Source organism: Geotrypetes seraphini, chromosome 5 (assembly GCF_902459505.1).
Source record: "Geotrypetes seraphini chromosome 5, aGeoSer1.1, whole genome shotgun sequence".
NCBI lineage: Eukaryota > Metazoa > Chordata > Amphibia > Gymnophiona > Dermophiidae > Geotrypetes > Geotrypetes seraphini.
In genome coordinates this window covers 211672888-211700187 of record NC_047088.1, presented here as the reverse complement: position 1 = coordinate 211700187, position 27300 = coordinate 211672888, and the positions used below count along the sequence as shown (strand labels likewise).

At 42.0% G+C, this 27300-nt stretch overlaps 1 protein-coding gene across 3 annotated transcripts in view; it reads left to right on the top strand.

Annotated features, from left to right (window-relative positions):
- Positions 1-27300, top strand: part of SLC4A10 (solute carrier family 4 member 10) — a 337291-nt gene that overhangs the window by 246318 nt on the left and 63673 nt on the right. For all 3 annotated transcript variants that reach the window (XM_033945953.1, XM_033945952.1, XM_033945954.1), the window contains exon 15: positions 10659-10764. In XM_033945953.1, the coding sequence (XP_033801844.1) occupies positions 10659-10764 (106 nt within the window). The remainder of the gene's footprint in view (positions 1-10658; positions 10765-27300) is intronic.

Sequence of the window (27300 nt, the reverse complement as noted above, 5' to 3'; positions counted from 1 at the left end):
GAATGCCCCACGCTGCTCTCGACGCTCATAGGCTCCCTGCGCTAAAAAACTCTATTGTGGTTTAGTAAAAGGGGGCCATAGTGCAAAATATAGACAGCAGATATAAATTTTCAAAACGGACACATTTTGATCACTAAGTTGAAAATAAAATCATTTTTCCTACTTTTTTGTCTGGTGATTTCATGAGTCTCTGATCCTTCTTCTGGTCCTTCTTCTTTCTCTCTCCCCCTGGCTCCCCTCTTTATTTCTGCCTTTCTTTCTCTCTCCTCCTGGCCCCCCTCTTTATTTCTGCCTTTCTTTCTCTCCCCTTGGTCCCCCTCTTTCTTTCTGCCTTTCTTTCTCTCTCCCCCTGGCCCTCCTCTTTATTTCTGCCTTTCTTTCTCTCCCCTTGGTCCCCCTCTTTCTTTCTGCCTTTCTTTCTCTCTCCCCCTGGCCCTCCTCTTTCTTTCTGCCTTTCTTTCTCTCCCCCTTGACCCCCTCTTTATTTCTGCCTTTCTTTCTCTCCCCTTGGTCCCCCCTCTTTCTTTCTGCCTTTCTTTCTCTCTCCCCCTGACCCCTCTTTATTTCTGCCTTTCTTTCTCTCTCCCCCTGCCCCCCCCCTCTTTATTTTTACCTTTCTTTCTCTCTCCCCCTAGCCCGCACAAAGCCATCGTGCCGATTTCTCCACTTCCACGATTCTTTCCCTACCCTCACCCCCAAGCCAGCAGCCGATTTCTCCCTGCTCCTTCCCCGATGTCCTGATGTCCTGAACTTCATCGGGCAGCAGCAGCATTCACAATTCACTGCTGTTGCCCGCTTCAGGCCTTCCTCTCTGTCGGGTCCTGTCTTCATGAAAACTGGAAGTAGGCAGGACCAGGCAGAGAACAAGGCCTGAAGCCGGCAACAGCAGCGAATTGTAAACGCTGCTGCTGCCCGAAGAAGGTAATGGAGCACCGAGGCAGTCCGCTTCTCCCCCCTCCCAGCCGAACTCCCGCTGACCCTCCTATCTCCCCCCCCCCGTGAACCTTTCCGACCTTCCCAGCGAGAGCAGCAAACCTCCTTCTCGGCTTTCTCCTCCCTCTGCCGCGTTACTGATGACGTCATCAGTGATGCGGCAGAGGGAGGATAAAGCCGACGCTACTGGAGGGAGGTTTGCTGCTTTCGCTGGGAGGGTCAGAAAGGTTCACTTGGGGGAGGAGAGATAGGATGGTCAGCGGGGTTTCGGCTGGGAGGGGGGAGAAGCGGTCTGCCTTGGTGCTCCAAGGCCTGGCGCCATTACCTTTTTCGATAATGGCGCCGATGCTGCTTTCGCTGGGAGGGTAGGAGCGCGATAGGGACCGGGCCAGCTGTGCACCCCCCCCCTAAGGCGGCACCCGGTATGGACCTCCCCCTCGCCCCCCTTGGTACGCTACTGCCCTGGGGAAACAGCCTGCAACAAGATCGCGCGATGCCAGAGATCTTTGCCTGCTTCGGCTGTTTCCTCCGCCGCGGTCCCGCCCCTCCTCTGACATCAGAGGAGGGGCAGGACCGTGGCGGAGGAAACAGTCGAAGCAGGCAAAGATCTCTGGCATCGCGATCTTGCTGCAGGCTGTTTCCAGACGCGACACCCGGCGCAGGGGGGAGAACTGGACCGGACCGGGAGCACCCCCTCAGGGCTTGGTACCCGGGGCGGACCGCCCCCTCCGCCCCCCCCTTGGTACGCCACTGTCTAACTTATCAAGGAAATAGCATCAAATTTGCAATGAAGGAGAAGATTCAGAAGACCGCAATGAAGCGTACTATTCCTGATGAACTCAGTATTCATAAATCAGTTATTACCTTATTAACTAGAATTTGATATACTATTTCTTTGTTTTGTCTCGCCTGAAGATATTGTGCAGAGGTATCCAGATTTATTGGATTTTTCATAGTACCTCACCCTCTACAATGCAATAGGCACCCTAACTTATTGGCTATGAAAGGAATTTTATGTATACTTTGATAAGGTTATAATAGCAATGAATTATCTTTCTGTCTAATATATCATCCTCTGTAGATATGATTTTAGACCTCCCACCTGGTTGATCAGCACATTTTTTTCTCAATTCTGTCTAGAACAGGGGTGTCCAACCTTTTGGCTTCACTGGGCCGCATTGGTCGAAAAAAATGTTTCTGGGGCTGCACAAACATGCAAACTCTGCAGCATGACAGAGGAGGGAGCCGGCAAGATGGTAAACACCAGGGGGCAGCAGAGGAAAACACTGCATCGTCCTCGACTGGGGCCGCAGAAAATACTTCACTTGGCCGCATGCGGCCCTTGGGCCGCAGGTTGGACACCCCTGGTCTAGAACTTCTATCCCCCCAAAATGATTGCTTGAAGCTTCATGGATAAAATTTCCCTAAAGTATTCTTTTTTTGATATATTCCTGGACATGTGAGGCTCCTATTAGCCTTGCATTAAATTTCCATGAGGAAATCCTACTACCACTACTATTACTACTTATCATTTCTATAGCACTGTTAGATGTACACAGCACTGTAAATTAAACCTAAGAACTGCTATCTGGGACCGACTGAGGGTCCATCAAGCCCTGTATCCTGTTTCCAACAGTGGCCAACCCAGGTCTCAAGTACCATGCTAGATTCCAAGTAGTAGAACAGATGTTATGCTGCTTATCCTAGGAATAAGCAGTGGATTTCTCCAATCCATCTCAATAATGGCCTATGGACTTCCATTTTTAGGAATTTAACCAAACCTTTTTTTTAATCCTGCTAAGCTAACTGATTTTACCACAGTCTCGGGCAACGGTTTCCAGAGTTTAATTACACATTGTGTGAAGAATTATTTTCTCTGGTTTGTTTTAAATCTACTACTTAGTAGCTTCATCCCATGCCACCTTGGCCTAGTATTTTTGGAAAGAGTGAACAAATGTTCACATCTACTCTTTCCACTCCACTCATCATTTTATAGACCTCTATCATATCCGCCCAAGCCATCTTATCTCCGAGCTGAAGGGACCTAGCCTCTTTAGCCTTTCTCTTTTATCATTTTTGTCATCCTTCTCTGCACCTTTTCTAATTCCAGTATATCTTTTTTGAGATACGACGACCAGAATTGCACACAGTATTTGAGGTGCAGCCCTATCATAGAGCGAAACATTAAGAGACAATCTCTGTTCAGAAGAGCTTACAATCGAATCAAAGCAGACAACCAATGACAATAGCAAAATAGGAGAGTAAAAAAAAATCAATTCTAGTGTGTGATGAGGTAGCAAATAGAAAATGAATTCCCTATTATTGTGGACTTCTTGTGGATGATTATTTTTTCTTTCCTCTTTTTATTCATACAATCCTGATTCCGTAATTCTGAATCAACATTTCTGAACAAGCATTTATTGCTTGGTTATTGCTCTTTTGTTCAAATTGCAAATACATAAATAAAAGAAGAAGAAAAAGGAACCCCCCCCCTCACACACACAATTTCATGGTCTGTGGGATGATATAATTGTTAAAGTCTGCCAGTTTCAAATGCCCAATGCTAGATAACATAACATTCTGTATGCTAGGAAGCCTGGCTTTACAATTAGATTGTTGATCCAATGTCAAATCTTCTGGCTGATTAAAATCTCTGTTCAAGTTAATTGGGATAAGTCCAGTCTATATTCATTAAAAAATTCAATTAAAACAGAAATATCAATGAATGACTATAAAATGAAAGCTTTCAAAATATTCAGTTTCTAAATTTCAGGCAGTCGTTGAGGCAGATGGTTCATGAGAAAGCTATTATATATATATATATTTAAAATTTTTTGTGGCATGTTGTTATATCCTCCACAACACTTGTAATGAGTTCCACAAATGAGGACTTGCCACTTGAAAGGATCTAGCACAGTGGTTAAGACGACTAATCACATGAAAAAAATGGTTCATCTAGTACATCTTTTTCTGCTGACCAAAGCATTAATGGATGATGGTACATTTTAGAGTAGCTGCTATGAGCAGTACATTATTATGCAAGACCTTATGCATCAACAATCAGATCTTGAAGTTACAGAGAAATGCTTTTGAAACCAATAGGAGGAAATTTCTTTTCACTCAGAGAATAGTTAAGCTCTGGTACATGTTACCAGAGGATGTGGTAAGAGCGGATAGCGTAGCTGGTTTTAAAAAAGGTTTGGACAAGTTCCTGGAGGAAAAGTCCATTGTCTGTTATTGAGAATGACATGGGGGAAGCCACTGCTTGCCCTGAATCAGTAGCATGGAATATTGCTACTCCTTGGATTTTGGCCAGGTATTAGTGACCTGGATTGGCCACCGTGAGAACGGGCTACTGGGCTTGATGGACCATTGGTCTGACCCAGTAAGGCTATTCTTAAGTTAAGTCACAGGAAGCCAATGCAAAATAGATAAAACAAGTGCAATATTTGGAGCATTTTGATACTGATCTAGGAGTTGTATTCTGCACCACCTGTAAAGTGGGTTTCCCCAAATGGAAAACATTGTAATGATCTAAAAGTGGCATAATTGGATTATGAATCACTAACTTAAAAGTTTTCTGTGATAATCAAAGCCTGTAATCTTCTTATTATGTGTAACTTGAAAAAATAGTTCTAACTATAGATCTCAAATGTGGATGCAAAGAAAGAATAGAGTCCAAGAAAAACACCTTATCGGTTTTCATTTTTAAATCTTACATGCACTTGCTGTATTTACATTCAATTTATCACTCCGAGACTTCAAGCCATGAACAGAACAAGAAAATGCGACTCTATGTAGGAAAATAGCATGGTTGGGAGAGGCAAAATGCCCATGTCCTTCTCTTGAATGATACTTGACATACAAAGAGAGCAAGTCTTCACCCAAGGAATATCTTTTAGACAAAAAACAAGCTTATTTGATGTGTTTCTAACATAACTATGTACAGTTAAAATTAAGGGCTCCTTTTACGAAGGTGCTCTAGTGGTTTTAGCGCGTGCTAAAGATTAGCGCACGCTAACCCACGTGCTAAACAAAAATATTAATGCCAGCTCTATGGATGCGTTAGCGTTTAGCGCGTGCAATATTGTAGTGCGAGCTAAAACCGCTAGCACGCCTTTGTAAAAGGAGCCCTAAGTAAAAGCGAGAATCAGAAAAATAGACAAAAAAAACCCCTAATCCTTGTCTCAGTCCCTACATGCTGAGCAGGCTGCTCTGTTTACTTTTTTTTTTGCAGCCCTATTAGGACTTCCTCTATGCTTCTCTCTCTCTCTCTTTGTGCACTCTGGGAACCTCAAATTCCTCCAGTCAATTTCTGCAGAACAGGTCCCATCAACATGATAAATACTGGGATATGATACTTGGAGTATCAGTGCCTCTGGATTCTTAAATAAAAATTTTTTTAAAAAAAACCTCACAGGAAATATCTTCTATAAGGAGATATTAAAAGAGGGAAAATTTCTCTCTTCTCTCCATTGAAAAAAATTTGGAAAACAAACGAACGAACCCTACTTCACTAAACTATTTTTGTCTGAGCATTTGAGAAACAAGTCCCAAAAACAGAATTAGATTTCTCAGGGGACAAGATAGGATGCACTCAGTAGATATCAACCAAACAGAATTCTACTCATGTGTGAACCAAGGGCCTGATTCTACAAATGCGCATCCTGATTGTAGGCGACGGTAGGCGTCCTAGTGCCATCTCACAGCCAATCGGGATGCAGGTTTTTACAAAAACTGCAAGCAGAAGGATGCCTATATTGTAGGTGTATGTCGTGCATCTAAGGAGACGCATAGAGATGCTTATGGACTCCAAAGGCATGGCGTGGGCATGGTGTCCACCAGAAGTGGCATACATTTAAGGCATCTCTTAGTAAAAGTAAACGTGATTGTCTATAGGACGCTTATGCGTGATTGACACCTCAACAGAAAACTATCATTCCAAGCAGGCAAATGGAACAAATGTTTAGCCAACTTCATCTCAAACGCACCGTCGTACCAAATGTTTAGAAAGTCAATAAAAACCTATCTCTTTGCCAAATTTCTCTGACCCCACCTCAACCTGATGTACTTTCAATACACTTCCAGATAAACCTGACTATACTTAACAAGCCAATGTAAATTCAAAAGTTCGCTGTAATGTCGCTGTCTGTATACAGTCTCTTCCCTTGTAAACCGCTTAGAACTGTTTGTGGCATGGCGGTATATAAAAATAAAGTTATTATTATTAGTTATTATTATTAGTGGTCACTTCTTAGGCAGCCATCGAGATCGATGACCTCAATAAACTATATCAAGCATTTCATTCACTCTTTCCGACTGTAATGTACTGTCCATAAAATTTAAATAAATATGGAAGGAAAAGTCTCAGAATCCAGCCTGGAACCTTTAATTCTCTCACATTCAATGGGTACAATCTCATGGATGTAGGGCAGAAAGTGAAGAAGAGTAAAGAAGGCCTTGGAAACAAGAGTTAAGAGCACAGATAGAAGGAAGTGCAAGACTGGAAAAAAGATGATTAGGCAACAACAATGTGTAGTGATTGAAATGTGTCCATTTTCAGAATTTAAATCTGCTGTCTATATTTTGCACTGTTGAGGAAGAAATGTATTTCTGTTTCTCTGCTGTATTGCATGCAGAGTCTGGCATCTTAGGGTTTTGTTTGTGTATATTAGGATTTTTAGTTTGTGGTCCTGTATTTGGATAAGGTTTATCTATGTTATGCACATGTGACCAAGGCCAGGTATTCTTGCATCAATGAATCTCGTGAAGCGTTATTGGTATCATGGTCTCAAGTAGAAGATATTTGTTGGCAATTTGTCCAGGTTTTGGAAGGCCCCGAGCTTGGGGCCTCATTTGGAGGGCCTCTGCACATGTTCAGATGTCAATGTGATGACATCACACATGTGCGTGCATGAGCATGATATCATCGCGTCAATGTCCATGCATGCGGAGAGGCCCTTTAGATGTGGTCCAGAGCTCGGGGAAGGATATAAGGTTCATTTGGGGGTGGGGGCGGGGGCAAGGCTGGGGGCAGAATGGAGTAGTGCCACATGTCCTTTTTTCAAAGAAGAAATCTGGTAACCCTAGATGTAAACAATGAGATTCTGCATTCTGTTGTTTGGAGAGCTGTTCCTTCAACTTGAAACAGAATGCACATGGGACGGGATGATACTAGACCTGCGGCTTGCAAACAGAGGCCCCCTTTTACAAAGCTATGACAGTGAGTCCTGCATGGCAAATGTGATGCAGCCCATACAATTCCCGTAGGCTTCGTCGTATTTGCCATGCCGCTAATTGCTCCTGCAGCTTTGCAAAAGAGGCCCAGAGTGTTTCTGAGGTTATAATTTGAGTAAAATATTTTTGTTATACATATTACAACGCTTTGGCTCCCTTTTATCACATTAAGGTTTTTTTATCACCGGCCACGATGGTAAAAGCTCCGACGCTCATAGGAATTCTGTGAGCTGGCAATCAAAAAACCCTAACGTGGCTTGATAAAAGGGAGCCTTTGTCTGTTTTTGCCTTTGACTTTTCCTTTGGGCTAGTAATTATTGTTGCTCTGAGTGTATATTTTGATGAATTCTACAAAGGTTTTCGTGGTTTTGTCTTTCTCATTTTTTGGTATATTTGAAAACTTTATGAGTATATATGCTTACAGCACATGTGCTTGGGCACATGTACTCATGAAAAATGTTAAAACAAATCAAAAATGTTTTTCTTCTGTTTGTAATGTATGTTCTCTTTCTATGAAAAATGATTGATGTTTTTCTTGTTTTAATATATTGTATTATAACACAAGTTCCAAGTTTATTTTAAAATGTGGTAAAATGCTTATAAAAAGAATTTCTAAGCGAAGTACATAGAAATAGGATTTAGCACCGGCTGGCACGCTGAATGCTCTATGCTGCTCCCAAAACTCAAAGATTCTATGAACGTCGGGAGCAGCGCAGAGCATTCAGCGCACCAGCTTGTGCTAAAAACAACTTCTACGGGTTTGTAAAAAAGAAGGGGGGGGGGAGGGAGGTATGTTCATAGAAAAACATCTTTTTGTATAAAGATTTCTGTCCTATTATGGCCTTTAAGTTGACCATCTTATTTTTCACTACTAATTTCCCTTTTCCAAAGTGGTGCCCACATGTTGTTTTTGTAACTGAATGGTTCTTTATAAATTTCATACAAATAATATCCTACTCACCATGCAGATTTCTTAAGTGCTTTTTTGGCATAATGATGTGCTTTTTATATTCTGTTACAGTGTTGAAATATTTAGTAGTTAGGATTAAAAATTGTTTTATATACCAGGAGAGAAAATCTTATGGAAATTGTAACATTTAATCTAAACAAAAGATATAGTTCCTCCTCGCCACCCCCCTCCCCCTCCCAGGTTCCACAAAGATGGCCATATAATTTAAATGACTGCTTATACTTTGTAGCAAAGTTTCATCTTTTGTCTTGGTTGCTCTTTTGTTGCTAGTGTCATTGAGCTGCTGCTTGATCTGAGCATCAGTCCTGCTACTCTCTTATTTCCACTGACTCATTTTGTCCCCAAAAAGAAAAACTCTATAATGTAGACAGAGAAGAAAAAAGAAAATATATTTTCCTTTTCTAATGATGGTACTTTTGATTGTTGATGCCACTGTTTGTTGTTCTGTACATCTCTTTTTGTTGCTTTTGTCTACATAAGAACATAAAAATTGCCACTGCTGGGTCAGACCAGTGGTCCATCGTGCCCAGCAGTCTGCTCACGTGGCGGCCCTTAGGTCAAAGACCAGCGCCCTAACTGAGACCAGCCCAACCTGCATACGTTCCGGTTCAGCAGGAACTTGTCTAACTTTGTCTTGAATCCCTGGAGGGTGTTTTCCCCTATACCAGCCTCCTGAAGAACGTTCCAGTTTTTCACCACTCTCTGGGTGAAGAAGAACTTCCTTATGTTCGTACGGAATCTATCCCCTTTCAATTTTAGAGAGTGCCCTCTCGTTCTCCATTCCTTGGAGAGGGTGAACAACCTGTCTTTATCTACTATGTCTATTCCCTTCAATATCTTGAATGTTTCGATCATGTCCCCTCTCAGTCTCCTCTTTTCAAAGGAGAAGAGGCCCATTTTCTCTAATCTCTCATTGTACGGCAACTCCTCCAGCCCCTTAACCATTTTAGTTGTTGTTCTCTGGACCCTTTTGAGTAATACCGTGTCCTTCTTGATGCTGGACACAGTATTCCAGGTGAGGGTGTACCATGGCCTGTTCAGCAGCATGATAACCTTCTCCAATCTGTTTGTGATCCCCTTCTTAATCATTCCTAGCATCCTATTCACCCTTTTTGCCGCTGCTGTGCATAGCGTGGATGGCTTCATTGACCTGTTGACCAACAATCCCAAGTCTCTTTTTGGGGGTCTCTTCAAGTAACTCCCTGGACATCCTGTATTCGTGAATAAGATTTTTGTTACCGACATGCATCACCTTACACTTATCCACGTTGAACCTCATTTGCCATGTCGCGGCCCATTTCTCAAGTGTGTTTGTCACGTTGCAGATCTTCGCAATCCTCCTTCGTCTTCACTACTCTGAATAACTTAGTATCATCTTCAAATTTAATCACCTCACTTGTCTTACCAATTTCCAGATCGTTTATAAATATGTTGAAGAGCATGAGTCCAAGCACCGAATCCTGCGGCACTCCACATTCTTCTCAATCTGTCTTCTGTCTTTGATACTGTTGATCACCACCTCAGTACACTGTCCTCACTGGGATTCTGGGTTCTGTTCTCTCCTGATTTTCTTCCTGTTCTTCCATCGTACTTTCAGTGTATGTAACGGTAGATCATCATCTGCTGCTATCCTACTGTCTTATCAGTGTACCTCAAGGCTTTGTCTTGGGCCCTCTCCTCTTCTCCATATATACCTACTCTCTCGGTACACTGATCTCCTCCCATGGTTTTCAATATCACCTCTATGCCGATGACTCCCAGATCTACCTCTCCACACCAGATACCCCTACAGAAGTTCAGGCCTGAGTTTCAGTCTGCCTGTCTGACATTGCCGCTTGGATGTCTCACCACCATTTCAAATTGAATATGGCTAAAACCAAACTCCTTATCTTCCTGCCTAAACTTTCCTCCCCACTCCCGTTGTTATCTATTTATGTGGATAACACTCTCCTCCTCCCTGTCTTGTCAGCTCGGAAACTTGGGGTAATCTTTGATTCCTCTCTCTTCTTCTCCACTCAGAACCAACAAACTGCTAAAACTTGGTTCTTTGAGTTTAAAAGACTTTTTTGCATTGATTGTAACTGCTCTTTGCTGCTCTTCAGAAGTTGTACTCACCCACACCCCAGGTGACTACCTAGATTTACTCAATGTTTAAGCCAGCCCTGCACAGATGACATGCCAAGAATCAAAAATGTCTGTTAGAACTGCCACTAAGAGGCAGAAAAAGTGATATTTCAATTTTACAACATTTTAAGTTGAAATAGAGAAAGGTGAAATAAGAGTCAGTTGAATACCAGTCTTAGAAAGGATGCTTCTGTTAGTTAGATAATCAACATCACCTTAAGAAAAAATGCATTCCCATGCATAGATCTAAACTAGAAGTGAATAGTTGTCTTTGCAAATGTTGTCCTTGCAAATGTTAAGTGAACCATAAAGAGTATTAACCTGGAGCAAAGCAATGGGTATTTGCAAGCATTTGGTTAATTCCTAAACAATTATTGCTTTTCTTTATTATTAGCTGCAGTTGTATAGAGCCAAATAATCCTAGCAATAAAACTTTGAATTACTGGAAGGAACACAATATCACTGCATCTGACATCTCTTGGATGAACCTAACCTCGACAGTAAGTGAAATTTCAAAATATCACAAATGTTAGCATTCTATTTTTATTTCTTGATTTGTATTCACGTATTGCTGCTTCTGTGACCTAAGAGCCTTGTTTTCAAAAGATCTGTCTTACTAGAATGGTATCCAATAAACAGTAAACAAATATTAGAGCAGTCATGTTGACAATGGAATCTCAAGCACTTTATTAAAAATAGACGTCAATGTTGAAATATAAACAGCCCCATTTTGCATAGGGGCTCAATGTGGAAAATGGAGTGTTCAGGCTGGGTTGTTCATATTTCCCTGAGTATTTTACAAAAGGCTCTAAGAGCTTAGAGCCTTTTCTTTTTTTTTTTTTAATAATTCTTTATTCATTTTCACAAATTACATTAAGTGTTAATATTTTCATTCACAGTAACAATAAGTACATCACTTATAAACAATCATTGGTATATTACATAGATTCTTATCCCCACCCCTCGCCCATCCCTCCCAACCATATACTCCATTATTGTATGATATATGTAATAATAAAATACCCCTCTCCCTACCTCATAAACTGATAAATATAAGGGAAATAATTTTACTTAATCCTTAAGCCTTTTCTAAAATACATACATGGAAATGCAAGACTGCACATGCATGCACAACTGGAGCATTCATTTTAATAAACCTACTAGTGCAGAAAGAGCCATATGATTAGAGTCTTTACATGTATAAGTGCCATCATCTACATGTGAAGGTCCTTCCTTGCAACATACATGTGGATTTGCCAGCAACGTTACGAGTATATGTGAGATTTTACAAAGCTACACATACAGGAAGAGGAAAGTTTTAGAATCTAATCTAATCTAAGGGCTCCTTTTACAAAAGTGTGCTAGCCGTTTTAGCGCACGCTAAAATGCCATGCACGCTAGCCACTACCGCCTCCTTTTAAGCAGGCGGTAGTTTTTCAGCTAGTGCACACTAATCTTGTGCGTGCGCTAAAAACGCTAGCGCACCTTGGCCCTAAATCTTTGATTTATATACCGTGTCATCTCCCCAAAAGGAGCTCGACTCGGTTCACATAAAAATCAATAATCGAAGTGAAAGTAGTTAGATTAGAGAGGAAATAATTTATTTCTAAAGACCCTCATCTGACATCCTAGAGAGAAGATAACTAATTTTCCTTAGAACAATTATCTAAGAACTGTTGAAATAACAGTGTTTTCATGGATTTACAGAAAATCTGGAAGGAGAGAAGAATTCCAGCACAAGAAGGAATCCCATTCCAAATCATTGTAAAAGTATATGAGAAAGATCAAGCAATATTACTAATAGATTTTATTCCTTTCAAAGATGGAAAGGACAGTTTAAATTTCTGAGAGTTTCTTGAATCAAAAGATCTTTGGTTATTCAAAGATAGAGGAACCAAAGACGTAAATAGTCCATGTATGATTTTAAAAACCATAGAAGCGCGTTTAAACTCTGCTCCAAGATAGGAAGCCAGTGAAGATTTCTCAAAAGAGGAGACACATGATCAAATTTTCTCTTACCAAATATTAGCTTTGCTGCTGTATTTTGGATTAGTTGTAACCGTTTTATATTCCCTTTACTCAAGCCTATAAAGATTGAATTACAGTAATCTAATTGTGCTTGGATAATAGCTTGCACCAGTACCACAAAATGTTGCTGGTGAAACAAATGTCTAACTTTCCTTAATATTTACAAGCTGAAAACACATTTCTTTAAAAGGTGATTAACCTGACATTGAAATGAGAAGAGTCTAATATTATTCCCAGAACTCTACACGAAAATTCCATTTTCAAAGATTCTCCAGAATTCAGTTACAGAGAGAGGTAACTGTTCAATTTTTGGGCCAAACCATAATAATATTGTCTTGACTGCATTAAGGGCTCCTTTTACAAAGGTTCGTTAGGGCCTTAATGCGCGTAATAGCACGCGCTAAAATGCCGCGCGCTAGTCGCTACCACCTCCTCTTGAGCAGGCAGTAGTTTTTCAGGTAGCACGCGCTATAGCGTGCGCTAATCCTTTGCTTGCGCTAAAAACACTAGCGTACCTTTGTAAAAGGAACCCTAAGTTTCATTTGAACAGAGATAACCCACATTTGAAGTCTGGAAATACAAGAATTTATATTTAGATCAAAGTTGCTCAGTTTCGGATCTACTTCTAATAGAATAAAAATACCTTACGCATATGTAAAAATTGTTTCAGAAACAGCTAAATTATTTATTTAGTTATTTATTTTAAATTTAAAAAATGTCTACACTACCTAAGACCTAAGCGGTTTACAAGGAAAACATACATAATCATGTAAACACACCTACTCAAGACAACATAATACATTGACTCATCAAAATTATCTAACATACTAAAACTAGTACAAAACTAGTAAAATTTCAGTAAAATAGGTTAATAAAATCTAACCTAGTAAAGAGTTCTCACAAACAGATATGTTTTAAATTGCTTCTTAAAAGACATCTTGTTCTTACATAACCTCAAACATCCTGGCAGAGCATTCCATTTCAGAGGACCCACCACAGAAATGGCTGTTTGCGTCTTCTTGTAATGGGTTTCACCAAGCACCTCTATTGATAGCTTCATAGTAGATTCAGATCTCAACATTAAGGTTCTTTAAAGTAGTCATATAAATGTTAAAAAGTAAAGGAGACAACAGAGAGCCCTGTGGAACTCCATAGGCAGACTTCCATGGAGCAGATGTTTCACCATCAGTATATACCTTGAATCACTGATGGACACCCAGGTCCAAACAAGCAAAACCTGGCACTTGTGTGTGACAAAGCTATTGCAGGAATCATTTTAAATATGCATGCATTCCAATTATAAATTGGGAACTGCACCTATAATATTTCAGCCTGCTCAAACCACGCCTCTTTGGAAGTGTTGCATTCTGGAGCATTCTGGTGCTGAAAAGTTCTCAGCCCAACCAAAAAGGGAAAGACGTGGAGCCATGAAACTTACAAGTTATTCCACATATTAACCCCTAAGTTCAACACACTTGGCACATCATGTCTGAAGTCTCTGTAACCCTTCCAAAAAATACTCTGATGTCTGGTCACTGAAATACTGCTTCCCTGCTGCAATCACCTCCAAATCACTTGGAAATTGTCATCTTTTCAAACCCTTTTATGGTTTGGAGACAGAAAATAGTCAGATGGAGCAAGATCTGGTAAGTAAGGTGGATGGTCTATACACTGAAACCCCAACTGCATCAAAACATCCATCGTTGTCCCAGATCTTAGTGAACGGTGACCTCTCTGGCCTCTTCCCTTTGGGTCGGGGCACTCGACAGGGATGCCCTCTCTCTCCCCTCCTCTTCCTTCTTTCGCTTGAACCGCTGGCGGCTCGTATTCGTCAGGACACCCGGCTGGAGGGCCTGTAGGTGGGAAGACAGGAGTTTCTTATAAGCATGTTTGCTGATGACATGCTTTTATATGTCAATCACGCAGATCAGAATGTACCTATCCTGATGTCTATAATTCGTGAATATGGTACGTTCTCTGGATTGAAAATCAACTTCGATAAAACGGAGGCCCTTTTGCTGGGTGGCACATCGACGGAACCCTGGTGTAGAGACCTGGGTGTGAGCCTTGCTCCCGGTAAATTGAAATATCTAGGTATCATGCTTTATAGGGACCCGCGTAAGCTGTATGAGGCTAATATCTCTGCAGTCATCGGACGGATTAAAAATCTATGTCTTAAGTGGCAATCGTTACCGCTATCGCTTCTGGGACGGGTGGCTCTAGTTAAAATGGTGATGTTTCCGAAATTGCTCTACCCCCTGCAGACTATACCTGTTTGGATATCTCGTTCAGACGAGCAAGCCTATCAATCTATTATTTGCTCTTTTGTGTGGAGGGGGAAAAAAGCGCGCATCAATTCCACTAAGTTGTTCCAGAGCCGTGATCGAGGAGGTTTGGGTCTACCCGCTCTGCGCTTCTACAATGCGGCCGCGCTTCTACGATGGATTCATGAGCAATTAGTTTCCTCACGTCGTTATTCCCCTGAGTCTTTACTTGAGGACTGCTGTTTACCTTGGTCCTTTTCTTCTTTTCTTCATGGGACGGGGGGAGGGGGCGTTGGGCCCCGTTCCGTTGTTCTGCCATTCCTCCTTCCTTTTCGACGGGCATGGCGCTGGTGGCGGATCCTGCAGCGTCGCTTGCCCACCGCATCCCCGTTTCTTTCCCTTCTTCGCAATCCTGACTTTGCTTCGGGGGTGGGGGGCCTGGCGGGATTGAGGGACCGCACGGCACGCACCACGACCATGGGTGATGTTTTAGCTCTGGGAGGAGGGGAGTTTCCAAGCTTCGCACAGATGCGGACATCATGGCGCCTCTCACCGGCACACATGTACACTTTCCTGCAAATCCACCACTATTATCACTCTTTGGTACATGCTCATGGGGAAGGGTGGCGATGTGGCCCTTTGGATCTGGTTTTCCTCTCCACAACCACTGACTTTAACAAGATTTCTACCTGGTACAGAGTGGGAAGGGATTACTCGGGAGAAGGTTGCCTCAATATTCTGGGGGGTGAGTGGTCTACAGAACTTGAGCTGTCGGTCTCAGTTCACGACCTTCGGCTCCTGTTTCAAACACTATACATGCATGTGAAGGCCTCGGGCCTACAGGAAACACAATACAAAATTCTACACCGCTCCTACATTACTAGGGCCCGGGGATACCATATGGGATTATGGCGAGATGATATCTGCTCTAAATGTAAATCTCACAGGGGTGATTATGTCCACTCATTTTTCACATGTTCCAAACTACACTTCTGGGGCTCCGTGCAGAGCTACTTAGCAAAACTCCTGCAGTGCTCGTTACCATGGAACCCCCCCGCACTGCTGATGGGAGATGTCTCCGACTTCAGACTACAGGGCATGGACCTTTCTGCACACAAGTATATTCTTCATGCGATCCTCGTTGGCAAACAACTTGTCTTGAAATACTGGACTACAGAGGACGTGCCGCAATTTAGCATGTGGATATCCCGGATGCATTTACAGGCTCGGTTCGAGCTGGACACATATGCCTCACGACCCCAGCCCCACTGGAAACTTTACTGTTCTTTCTGGAGAAAGACCTTAAATCAGGTTACCTAGAATCCTTTATAGGGATGGTCCCTGCACTGGTTGTTCCTGTGCTTGCCCTTTCTACAGTCTCTCCTCTTCTTCTGCAAGGTATCCTGTCTACTTTTTACTTTTTATTTTTTACCTTTTACTTTTTACTTTCCACTTTTCTCCGGTCACGGGCTTGAATGTGGCTCGAATGTAGAACCCCTGCCTTCTGTATCTTTGAGTTTTTGTTTATTGAGTTCTTGCATATTTAGGTACCCACTTACTCTTTGTTCCTGTGTGAATGTTGGATTGCCTGTGGCATGCCTGTGGTAAGGATGGGGGTTGCATGATCTGTCTGGGATGTGCCTGTTGAATGGATGGGAGGGATCGTTTGGGGATCCCATTAGCTGTTGTTGTTCCTGCTTTTCTTTATTGGAAAATGGACGGGGAGTGCTGGCCGACACTGCCTCTTTCTACTGCTGGTCACAACTTTGTTATAGGCTTAAGATGCACTCTTTTGACCTACTGATCTGCTCCCTGTCTCTGTATAATTCTGTATAATGCTGGATAAGACCATGGATCTTATGATTAGCCCTTGTTATGTTTCTTGTGCACCTGTCCTGCCTTTGTTTTATAGATGGCGGTGATTGTTTCAGTGTTTCTTGTCTCAATAAACATGATATTTTAAAAAAAAAAAAAAAAAAAGGGGACTGTAATGAAATGGAATCTTTAATTTTCTAATAAACATTTCACAATAAAAAACAAAAAAAAAAAAAAAAAAATCCATCGTTTTGCCAACCTTGTGAGCAGGTGCATTGTCATACAAAAAGAGAACTCTTCTTCAAAGCTTTCCTCTCCTTTTTTCTTTCAATACCTCCTTTAATCGACTTAGCAAGTTACAGTAGTATTCTGTATTAACTGTTTGGCCCCTTGGAAGATCCAAAAACACTATGGCCATGACCTTTCCTGCTGACTTTTGGTCTTGAATTTCCTTGGCCTTGGAGAACCTGAATGCTGCTCTTGCATGGACTGTTGTTTTGTCTCAGGATCATAGTGGTGTAACCATGTTTCATCAACAGTAACTAGTCATTCCAAAACGTTGGCACCAGCTCACTGAAAATGCTGCAAAATCAACTTGGAAGTGTCCACTCGATGTCATTTCTCGTCAGCATGCTAAGATGTGGGCACCCACTTGGCTGACAGTTTCTGCATACCCAGCTGCTCATGGATTATGAGGGGCTGCTGAAAAATTCTCTGCCCATACAAGCTAATGATGTAGAGCCACGAAGCTTACAAATTATTCCTCACTTTTCATGACACTTTTTGTTTCAATGTTATGAAGTGAAACAAAAAGTGCAAAGAAAAGTGTGGAATAACTTGTAAGCTTCATGACTCCATATTATTCTTTTTTTGGGTGGGGTGAGAACTTTTCAGTGGCCCCTCGTGTACACCCAACACATTCCCTGGATATCTATAGTGTCAGCAATTGTTTTAGCCAATATTCGCTGATCTGCCAAAATCAGGTCATAGACATGGTTAACAATTTCAGGAGTTGACACCATTTGAGACCTCCCGGACTTGGCTTTATCTTCGGTCTCAAAATCTCCACGCTGAAAGTTTGCACACCACTTCTTCACTGTGGAGTATGATGGGCATTTGTCATTCAGTGTTTGCAACACACATTCATGGATGTCCGTTGGAGTTTTCTTCTGAAGGAATAGGAACATCATGATGGCTCGGAATTCCACACTTGAAAATTCCACACTTTTCGTTTGTCTGAAACAATGTCAGAACATAGCATTACAATTCTGTAAATTAGCACTTTGCAAACTAAAATAACACTTTTCAGCTACAGTGGTAAAATAACAGAATTTAGGAAGTTAGTTGGGCTGAGAACTTTTCAGCACCCCCTCGTACACATATGTAAATAGTGGCTTTCAGAAATCATCATTTTCATGTGTAGGGAAAGGGAATGGGATTTGTATACCGCCTTTTTGTGGTTGCACATTCAAAGCAGATTACATATATGTACAGGTCCTTTATTTTGTACCTGGAGCAATGGAGGATTAAGGGACTTGCCCAGGGTCACAAGGAGCAGCACTGGGATTCAGTCCCACAATTTCAGGGTGCTGAGGCTGCAACTCTACCACTAGGCCACCTACATCTAAAAATGCTGATATATTCACATGTGCAGGGCAGGATTAACTAATAGGCCAAGTAAGCACGTGCCTAGGGCTCGAAATGGTCAGGGGGGCCCGATGAAGGAAGGCATCAACACTGTTTTTGCCAAACGGTGATGGACCCCTCCAGCATCGATTGGCAACACGGCCCCCCCATCGACGGAAAGTAAGACAAGAAAGCAACACAGGTAAGAAAGGCAACGGGAACTGTAATTGTGCAAGCGGTGCTGCTTGCCCCAAACTTCACTCTGACACAGCTTCCTGTTTCCGCCTGAGCGCATGGTGGGATGGGGCAGGGCAGGGGGCCAAGTGTACTTGTGTGCCTAGGGGGCCTCGATGAATTAATCCTGCCCTGCACATGTGCCTGCTTCTGTAACCCTGGTCTCACTTATAATGTCTTTAGGTACCAGCTAGTTCTTTGGGTCAGGATCTACAAAACAGCTGGGCACAGGCCGAGGCCAGATTTACGCCGAAGGACAACTTTCCCTGTGTTCACTCACTTCAAACATTCTTTTACTTAAGAATGAATCAAGCTGAGACTGATGAAAAATTAATAATATGAACTTTACTTGAAGATCTGAGTTGTAATTCTAAACTGTAAAACTATATACAAGGAGAGTATTGAAATCCAATTTTCAGTCACAGTTCCAGTACCAAAAATCACTTTAGCAAATCACTCATTGTGTTTCCAATTCTTTCAATATTCGAGGTGAGCCGCTCTGGGTTCTACCCTCTTTCCTCAGCCCAGGACCACGCTATCTTCCCACCAAGCTGAAATACTCCACAGCCTCTGCTATATGTAAGGACACCTACACTTTCATTTTATCTTTGAGATTGGTAGCCACACAGTTTTGTCTATTTTCCCACCTAGCAATAGCCCGCAGGTGTAGAATCCTTCTATTTTAATTCCTGAAGAGCCATGCTGGGTCCCACCCTCGCTCCTCAGCTCAGGACCACTCTATCTTCCGACAAAGCTGAAACACTTCACTATTTATTCTGCTGGCAAACCCACTTGATTCTGACCCAACTGACTGCTGATCTTTCCAGGGGTCTCTCTCAGTACTTGAGCTCTGGCAGGAGATCAAGTTAGTGTGTAGCGCAGTGGTTAGAGCTTTAGCCTCAGCACCCTGAGGTTGTGTGTTCAAATCCAGCCCTTCTCCTTGTGAGCCTGGGCAAGTCACTTAATCCCCCATTGCCCCAGGTACAAGAGTGTGAACCCACTGGGGCAGATAGGAAAAAATGCTTGAGTGCCTGAATGTAAACCACTTAGGTTATATGTGGTATATAAATACTAAAAATAAATTAAATAAATAAAAATAACCAAAAGCCCTGCTCTCTCCTAGCACAACTCTTTTATACATTTATCCCCTCTCCCTCTCAGGGTAGGGTCCTCTAACTCCACCCCAAAACTCCCTATACTCATACACAATTCTCAGTTATTCCCAGAAGAATCTCCTACCTCCTTGTCTGCAGCAGAGGCATTCATCGGGGGTGGGGGGAAGAGGGGTGTCACATTTGAATGCACATTTTGTTTAGGTCATGGGTTTGACTATACAAGTGTCCTACTAGTAGTAGCAGTTTATCTAAGTCCAAGGTCTTTCAAGTAATAGCTAAATGGTTTACAATGAAAATTGTTTAAAATACAGCTTAAAATGTTAAAAATGAAAAAAAAAAGGGGGAGTTCAAGATTAATGAGAACAAACAAGACTAAAAGGAAAGGACATGAGGGCATTTAAAAAATACAACGAAATAAAACAGAAAAAAAGGAGAGAGGGAGCAGGGGAAGTGCGGGAGGGAAGGGGATGCGTCTAAAGAAGCGCTTTTGTTATTTTTGCTGAGTTGAGATCCTTGGTTAGGAAAGGGAGGTCTCAAATGTCATGTTTAAATACCAGGAGCATGTTATTCTCATGCTTACAATTAGATTTGGAAGAGTGTATGTGTGTGTGTGTGTGTGTGTGTGTGTGTGTGGGGGGGGGGTGTCAAATATCTAATACTGGAAGGTTTGACTCCTGGAATGTGCTTCCAGAGGGTGTGAAAGGGGTATTGGGGTTCAAGAAGGGATTGGATGATTTCCTGAAGGAAAAGGGGAAAGAAGGGTATAGATAGAGGATTACTATACAGGTCCTGGACCTGATGGGCCGCCGTGTGAGCGGACTGCTGGGCACGATGGACCTCTGGTCTGACCCAGCAGAGGCACTGCTTATGTTCTTAAGAATCAATAAACCAAGACTCTCACACTTCAAAGAAACGGCACGATTCACATACACATTTATTGACCTGATGAATGGAGAGCTACCTTTAAAAACAAGACAGAAAAATGTGTTAACAGTGCAATATAAAACAGGCACCTGTGACATGTTGATTGGTTTTTAAATGTTAAGTAGCTGTATGGATTAGTCTGATAACTACGCTGCTTCCTTCAGGGTTTGAACTGATTATTCATTCACTGCTATCATGTCTTCTTTTTTATTTTTTCAAATCTCTGGCTTATTGATTGTATTGCTGGCAAATGAAAAGCATTGTTTGATGCTGCTCCGTCTGCACAAGTCATTTTGTGACTTGTGTAAAGACACATATACTGTTTTTAGTCTACATTTTTATCTGAGACCTTTATATCCAACTGAGGAAGGCGTGTACGCCGAAATGGTCTAGTCCAGGGATCTCAAAGTCCCTCCTTGAGGGCCGCAATCCAGTCGGGTTTTCAGGATTTCCCCAATGAATATGCATTGAAAGAAGTGCATGCAAATAGATGTCATGTATATTCATTGAGGAAATCCTGAAACCCAACTGGATTGCGGCCCTGAAGGAGGGACTTTGAGACCCCTGGTCTAGTAGGACTAACATAGTAACATAGTAGATGACGGCAGATAAAGACCCGAATGGTCCATCCAGTCTGCCCAACCTGATTCAACATATGTGGACTATCGTATTTGCATTTGTATTTGTGAAGAGTGATAAATAAATCGTCTTTCAGAACATCTTCATCCACAGTTTTTGTTCTCATCAAATGAAAATCAGGGTCATTTACTCTATGGTGTGCTAACAATGTTGCTTTCAGTTCACAATGAGCTACTTTAATGTATTCTGACAGGGTCACTTTATTTTATGAAACATTGCAAAATAAAATAGATTTGGCCTGAGTTGCAACAGATGGCTAAAGCTAAGCTGTCCTGTTTTAGAAAGATGCTCGGAGCTTATGCTTTTCCTCAAATGCTCTTCCAGCTGTTCAGGGAAGAGGCTCTGGGGTTTGATGGCATCACAGCTTATCTTCTTAAGCACTTTAACATAACAATTTATTTAAGGGAGGATCTGTGCAGTGTATCATTATATTACAGTGGTACTTGTTAACATCTGTTCTGAATTTCCAAATTATTCCTTAATCTAAGGTTCTGCAACTTAAAATTGATCTTCCATACATTTTTTTTCTCTGAGAACTCAGGGGTCCTTTTTCTAAGCTGCACTAACTGATTTAGCGTGCCTTAGCAAAAGGACTCCTAAAACTCTTATGAATCATGCTCCATTGAATTTCATTACTACTTAATTTACAATTCAGACAAATATGGATTAATAACCCCCTCCTCCTTTTACAAAACAGCAGAAGCGTTTTTAGTGCAGGCCGGCACACTGAATGCTCTGCGCTGCTCCTGACGCTCATAGGAACTCTATGAGTGTCGGGAGCAGCACAGAGCATTCAGCTCACTGGCCTGTGCTAAAAACCACTTTTGCGGTTTTGTAAAAGGGGGGAGGGTAAATAAAGACAACATTTAGGGACCCTTTTAATAAACTGCTGTAAGTTTTGCACTTGCCACACTTAAAGCATGCATGTTTTATTACTATGATTGCATTTTGTGAGCCGCTTAGGTGTAAGCGGGTAAGAAATTATTAAATAAATAAATAATAATATTGAAATAATTTTTTTACATTTTTTGCTTATTTATAAATAAAATCTGAGTATGGGAAGAGCGCAGTAAAATGATTTTTGGAAGTGATAGGTCAGGACATGTGACACCCTCCCCCCCCTTTTAAGAACATAAGAACATAAGCATTGCCGCCTCTGCCGGGTCAGACCAGGGGTCCATCGTGCCCAGCAGTCTGCTCCCGCAGCAGCTCCCAGGTTCGTGACCTGTAAAGTCCTTACCTAAATTCTTTATTCCCTATTCATTAGTACCTGTATAGTTACCCTCTATCTGTACCCTTCTCCTTCAGGAAGTCATCCAATCCATGTTTGAAGCCCAATATTGTACTCTGCCCTATCACCTCTACTGGGAGCGCATTCCAGGTGTCCACCACCCTCTGAGTGAAGAAGAACTTCCTAGCATTCGTTTTGAATCTGTCTCCCTTCAATTTTTCTGAATGCCCTCTTGTTTTTGTTGGCCCTGTTAGTCTGAAGAATCTGTCCTTCTCCACCTTCTCTATGCCTTTCATGATTTTATAAGTCTCTATCATGTCCCCTCTAAGTCTCCGCTTCTCTAGGGTAAAGAGCCCCAGCTTCTCCAACCTTTCAGCATATGAAAGGTTTTCCATGCCCTTAATCATCCTTGTCGCTCTTCTCTGGACCCTCTCGAGTGTCGCCATATCCTTCTTAAGGTAGGGCAATCAGTATTGGACACAGTACTCCAGATGTGGGCGCACCATCGCTTGATACAGTGGTAGAATAACCTCCTTCGTTCTGGTAGTGATACCCTTTTTGATTATGCCCAACATTCTGTTTGCTTTCTTTGAGGCTGCTGCACATTGCGCCGCTGGCTTCATTGTTTTGTCCACCAAAACCCCCAGGTCTTTTTCTAGGCAGCCTTCCCCCAGTACCCTCCCTCCCATTGTATAGCTGTACATTGGGTTCCCCTTCCCCACATGCAAGACTTTACATTTCTCTACATTGAAGCTCATCTGCCATCTTTTTGCCCAGTCACTCAGTTTGTTCAGGTCTCCTTGTAATTCTTTGCATTCCTCAACAGTCCTGACTCTACTGGAGAGTTTTGTGTTGTCCGTGAATTTTATAACTTCGCACTTTGTCCCTATTTCCAGGTCATTTATGAATATATTGAACAGCAGCGGTCCCAACACTGACCCCTGTGGGACCCCACTTGTGACCCCTTTCCAGTCCGAGTAGTGCCCTTTTACTCCTACCCTCTGTTTCCTGTCCGCCAGCCAATTTCTGATCCATCTGTGCACATCCCCTACCACCTCTTGGCTCCACAGTTTCCTCAGTAGGTACCTTGTCGAAGGCTTTTTTGGAAATCGAGGTATACGATGTCTACGGAGTCACCCTTGTCCAATTGCTTGCTTATCCCCTCAAAGAAATGCAGTAGGTTCGTTAGGCATGATCTTCCTTTACAGAAACCATGCTGGCTTGTTCTCATCAGATTATTTTTTTCTAAATGCTCATTGAGTGATACCTTCCTTGAGCAATGATTCGGCCATCTTCCTCGGAATTGAGGTCAAGCTTACCGGTCTGTAGTTTCCTGGGTGGCCTCACGATCCCTTTTTGAAGATAGGTGTAACATTCGCTATCCTCCAGTCCTCCGGGATTACCCCTGTTTTCAAGGTTAGATTGCAAATCTGCTGCAGTAACTCCACTGTTTCGTCTCTGAGCTCTTTCAGTGTTCTCGTGTGTATTCCGTCTGGGCCCGGAGATTTGTCAGTTTTTAGTCTATCTATCTGCTTTAGTACATCTTTGAGGTTTATCTCTATGCATGATAATTTTCCCTCTTGGTCTACCCTGAAGATTTTTTCTGGTTCCGGCACGTTGGATGTGTCTTCTCTTGTAAAGACCGACGAGAAGAACATGTTTAGTCTGTCAGCCATCTCTTTTTCCTCTCCTTCACCACTCCCTTTTTGTTTCCCTCATCCAGAGGTCCCACCTCCTCCCTCGCCGGCTGCTTTCCTTTCACATATCGGAAGAATGGTTTAAAATTTCATGCTAGTTTCTCTTCATATTCTTTCTTTGCTATTCTGACCACTCGGTGACACTCTTTTTGTTGCTTCCTGTGCACTTTCCAATTTTCTTCGGTTTTATCCTTTTTCCACATCCGAAATGTCCTTTTCATGTTTCCTATCACTTTCTTAACTTCAGTGGTTATCCATGCCGGGTCTTTTGTTTGATTCTTTTTGCATCCTTTTCTAAATCTGGGTATGTACAGGTTTTGTGCCTCGTTTACCATGTCTTTGAATAAGGACCAGTCTTGCTCCACAGTCTGCGCCTTCTTGGAGCTGTTTTTGAGTTTTTTTCTCACCATTCATCTCATGGCGTCATATAACAATTGTACTGGCTTCCTGTTAAATGTGGAATTTTGTTTAAAGTTTTAGTGCTAATTTTTCAGGCAGTGTGTAATGGTATTAATCCCAAGCTATGACATTGTATCAACCACATTGCCTGTTAAGAACTGAGATGGCGATGCGTTTGTCACTAGATGAAATACAGCGAATGAAGGCAATTTCAATAGCAGGGGTGAAAATGTGGAACAACTTAGTTGGACAGTTAAGGATAATGGACAATATACAAAATTCTAAAAAGCTGCTAAAAACAACCTTATATTTGTGGAAGTATTTACTTAAACATATAGGGCGGTTTAACGCATGTAATACTGCATGCTAAACCACAGGATACGCTAGCCGCTACCACCTGCTTTTAAGCAGGCGGTAGTTTTTGGCCAGCGTGGGGGTTAGTGTGTGATGAAAAGTCACGCGCGTTAACCCTGCTAGCACGCCTTTGTAAAAGGAGCCCATAGAGGGGCATTTTTGAAAAAACATCTAAGTTCAACTTGGACATTTGTAGCTGAACGTCCAAAGTTAAAGGAATAAAAATGGTCATTTTTGAATGGCAAACTGCTGGACATCCAAATATATATAGTTTTTGAAAATTGTCTACTTAGACATCTTGGCCACACGGATATTTAACTTTATACCCCGTTTTCAATCAGAAAAACATCCAGGTTGAAAACGTCCTAATCTTGACCATTTGGACTTGGGTTGGGCCAGAATAGTAATGGACTAGCCACATAGATACCCCGACAGAGCAATAGGAAACCTTAGAGGGCCCTACTGTGAACTTCACATAAAGGATGCCAGCTTATAATTTATGGTGAACCCCCTCTTTCCTGTCCACTGCTGTTGCTCTGCCCATTGCTGTCACTTCTTCAAACATGCTATAGGAAGTCTTGGCAGCCATTCTGAAGATGTGGGGTTACTGGATTTCTTCTGTGCCCCCAAAGAGGCCTCTAGACAACTAGAGCTGTGATATCAGTCCTCATTCCTGTAGTGCTACTGCAGAATGGTCACTACTGTTACCTTGGCATTTCTGGGTATTTTTTTTTTACATTTTCCTCATTACCGTGGTATTACTGTGATATCAGTTGCCATGTCCTAACCATCAGTAACCCCCCTCTTCCCCAGGGGCTTTATTAGTGGTCAATTTCTGCTGCCACCTAGGTTGATGCTGTCATCCAAAATGGTGCCTTGATGACTCCCACTGGTAGTCTCAATGAAACAGGCGATGAATATGTTCCAAAAACTGGAAAGTGAAGAAAAACAGTGAAGGAAGACTTTGGTGCTCAATTTCCTTTATTGGTATGTCGTGACCCAACACAATCGTGTTTCGGCCCAAGAGGCCCAGCCTCAGGAGTCTATTGGTTAAAATGTTGTATCTTCCTAAAATTGTCATAAATCGTTTAGGAAATGTAGCAAATAATTCTACAAATCATCGTAGCTGTTCTCTGGGGAAAGATTAACCACTATTCTCAGAACACAATTTTTGCTCCATTGGAGAGAATTGTTTTCTGTGAATAGTGGTTAATCCTTTCCCCAATAGACCCCTGAGGAAGGCCCTCATGGGCCAAAACACAATCGTGCCGGTTCATGACATACCAATAAAGGAGATTGAGCACCAGAGTCTTCCTTCGCTATTTGTTCTTCACTTCCCACTGGTAGTTTCACAGTTATACCAATAAGGATCATCACATATAAGGTGTAGGGGGCTGATATTCAGACCACAGGAGGCAGCCTGGCTACCTTCCACAGTTGGTGGTGAACCTGAAAATTCAATACCGGAGCCATATCTAGTCACTGGCATTGAATTTCCAATTTAAGTTCATATGCGGTAGACATAGCCTGCCAAGTTTATATTCATTGGTTGATTGGCTGTCATAGCAGCCAAAGATAGACCTGCTATTTAGGTGTGTCTTTCTGGCTGATAGACTTAGCTGGTTATCCAATGAATATTGGCACTGACTGGCTATGTCAGTGACCGGGATATACACTACAGCTCAAGATGGCAAACTATTGCCTGCTGAATATTGGTTAACTGGCTTAGCGCTCTTTAGCAGGCCAGGAGCCATTCCTGACTGGCTGAATATTTGGCGGCATATCTCCAAATTTTTAAGCCAGTTCTGATCATTCCACTGAATTCCAGTATTTGGGCCTATTCAAAACGTTTCAAAGTCTATAGACTGGTGAGAGTACAAAACCTTATCAAACAACAGTGCCAATATTGAAGAAGTCTGTGGTACCAGCATCTTTATACAGCAACTACAGTTCAGATAAATGTTCCTCAACATGTTGTTCCACAGGGCAATTTCTCCAAATAGGTTAGTTTTGCACATACCATTCTAGGAAAGAACTAAGCCAGGGTGTGCGGCGTGTGATCTCAGTCTCTCAAATCTACTGCTAATGCTCACCATGATACTTGCATTGTGTGAAAGAGAACTTCTTTCTGGAGTTTATTCTGGAGTTGTACCATTGGGAGAGATCATATATTTTTGCAATTCTTCAGATTGATTCCCTGTACACTGATTCAAATGTCTTTTTGCAGTCAATGACATTTATTGACAGTGGCTTTTGAAATTCAAGAATTTGTTCAAAGATGTTCAGTGTCTCTTTTTTATTTCTATGAAAATTAAAAGAAGAAAAACTACACTGACTTAATACCAGACGAGCCTTCAGGAGCTAAAATTCCCTACCTCAGATTTGGATAGAAGTAGCAAAATTTGCCATTGCTAAAATATGTAAGTGAACCATGAATAGCATTCCTCTGAGAACCTGAAGAGAAAAGGGGGAGGGGAAACCTAATGAGTGATCAGAAGGTGATGGGCAGTAGAGTTTTATGGTTTGTAGGAGATTAATTTTATAAAGTTTATTTCTGTGTGCAAAGGCAAAGGACTTTAATAAAAATTTCATAGCAGTATAGATACCAAGAAGATGGCACATATTTTTACATACATCACAAGCAGGCACTGTTAGTGGCATAGTTTGTGTAGAGCAAGGACATAGTTATAATATATCTGTGAATTTTATC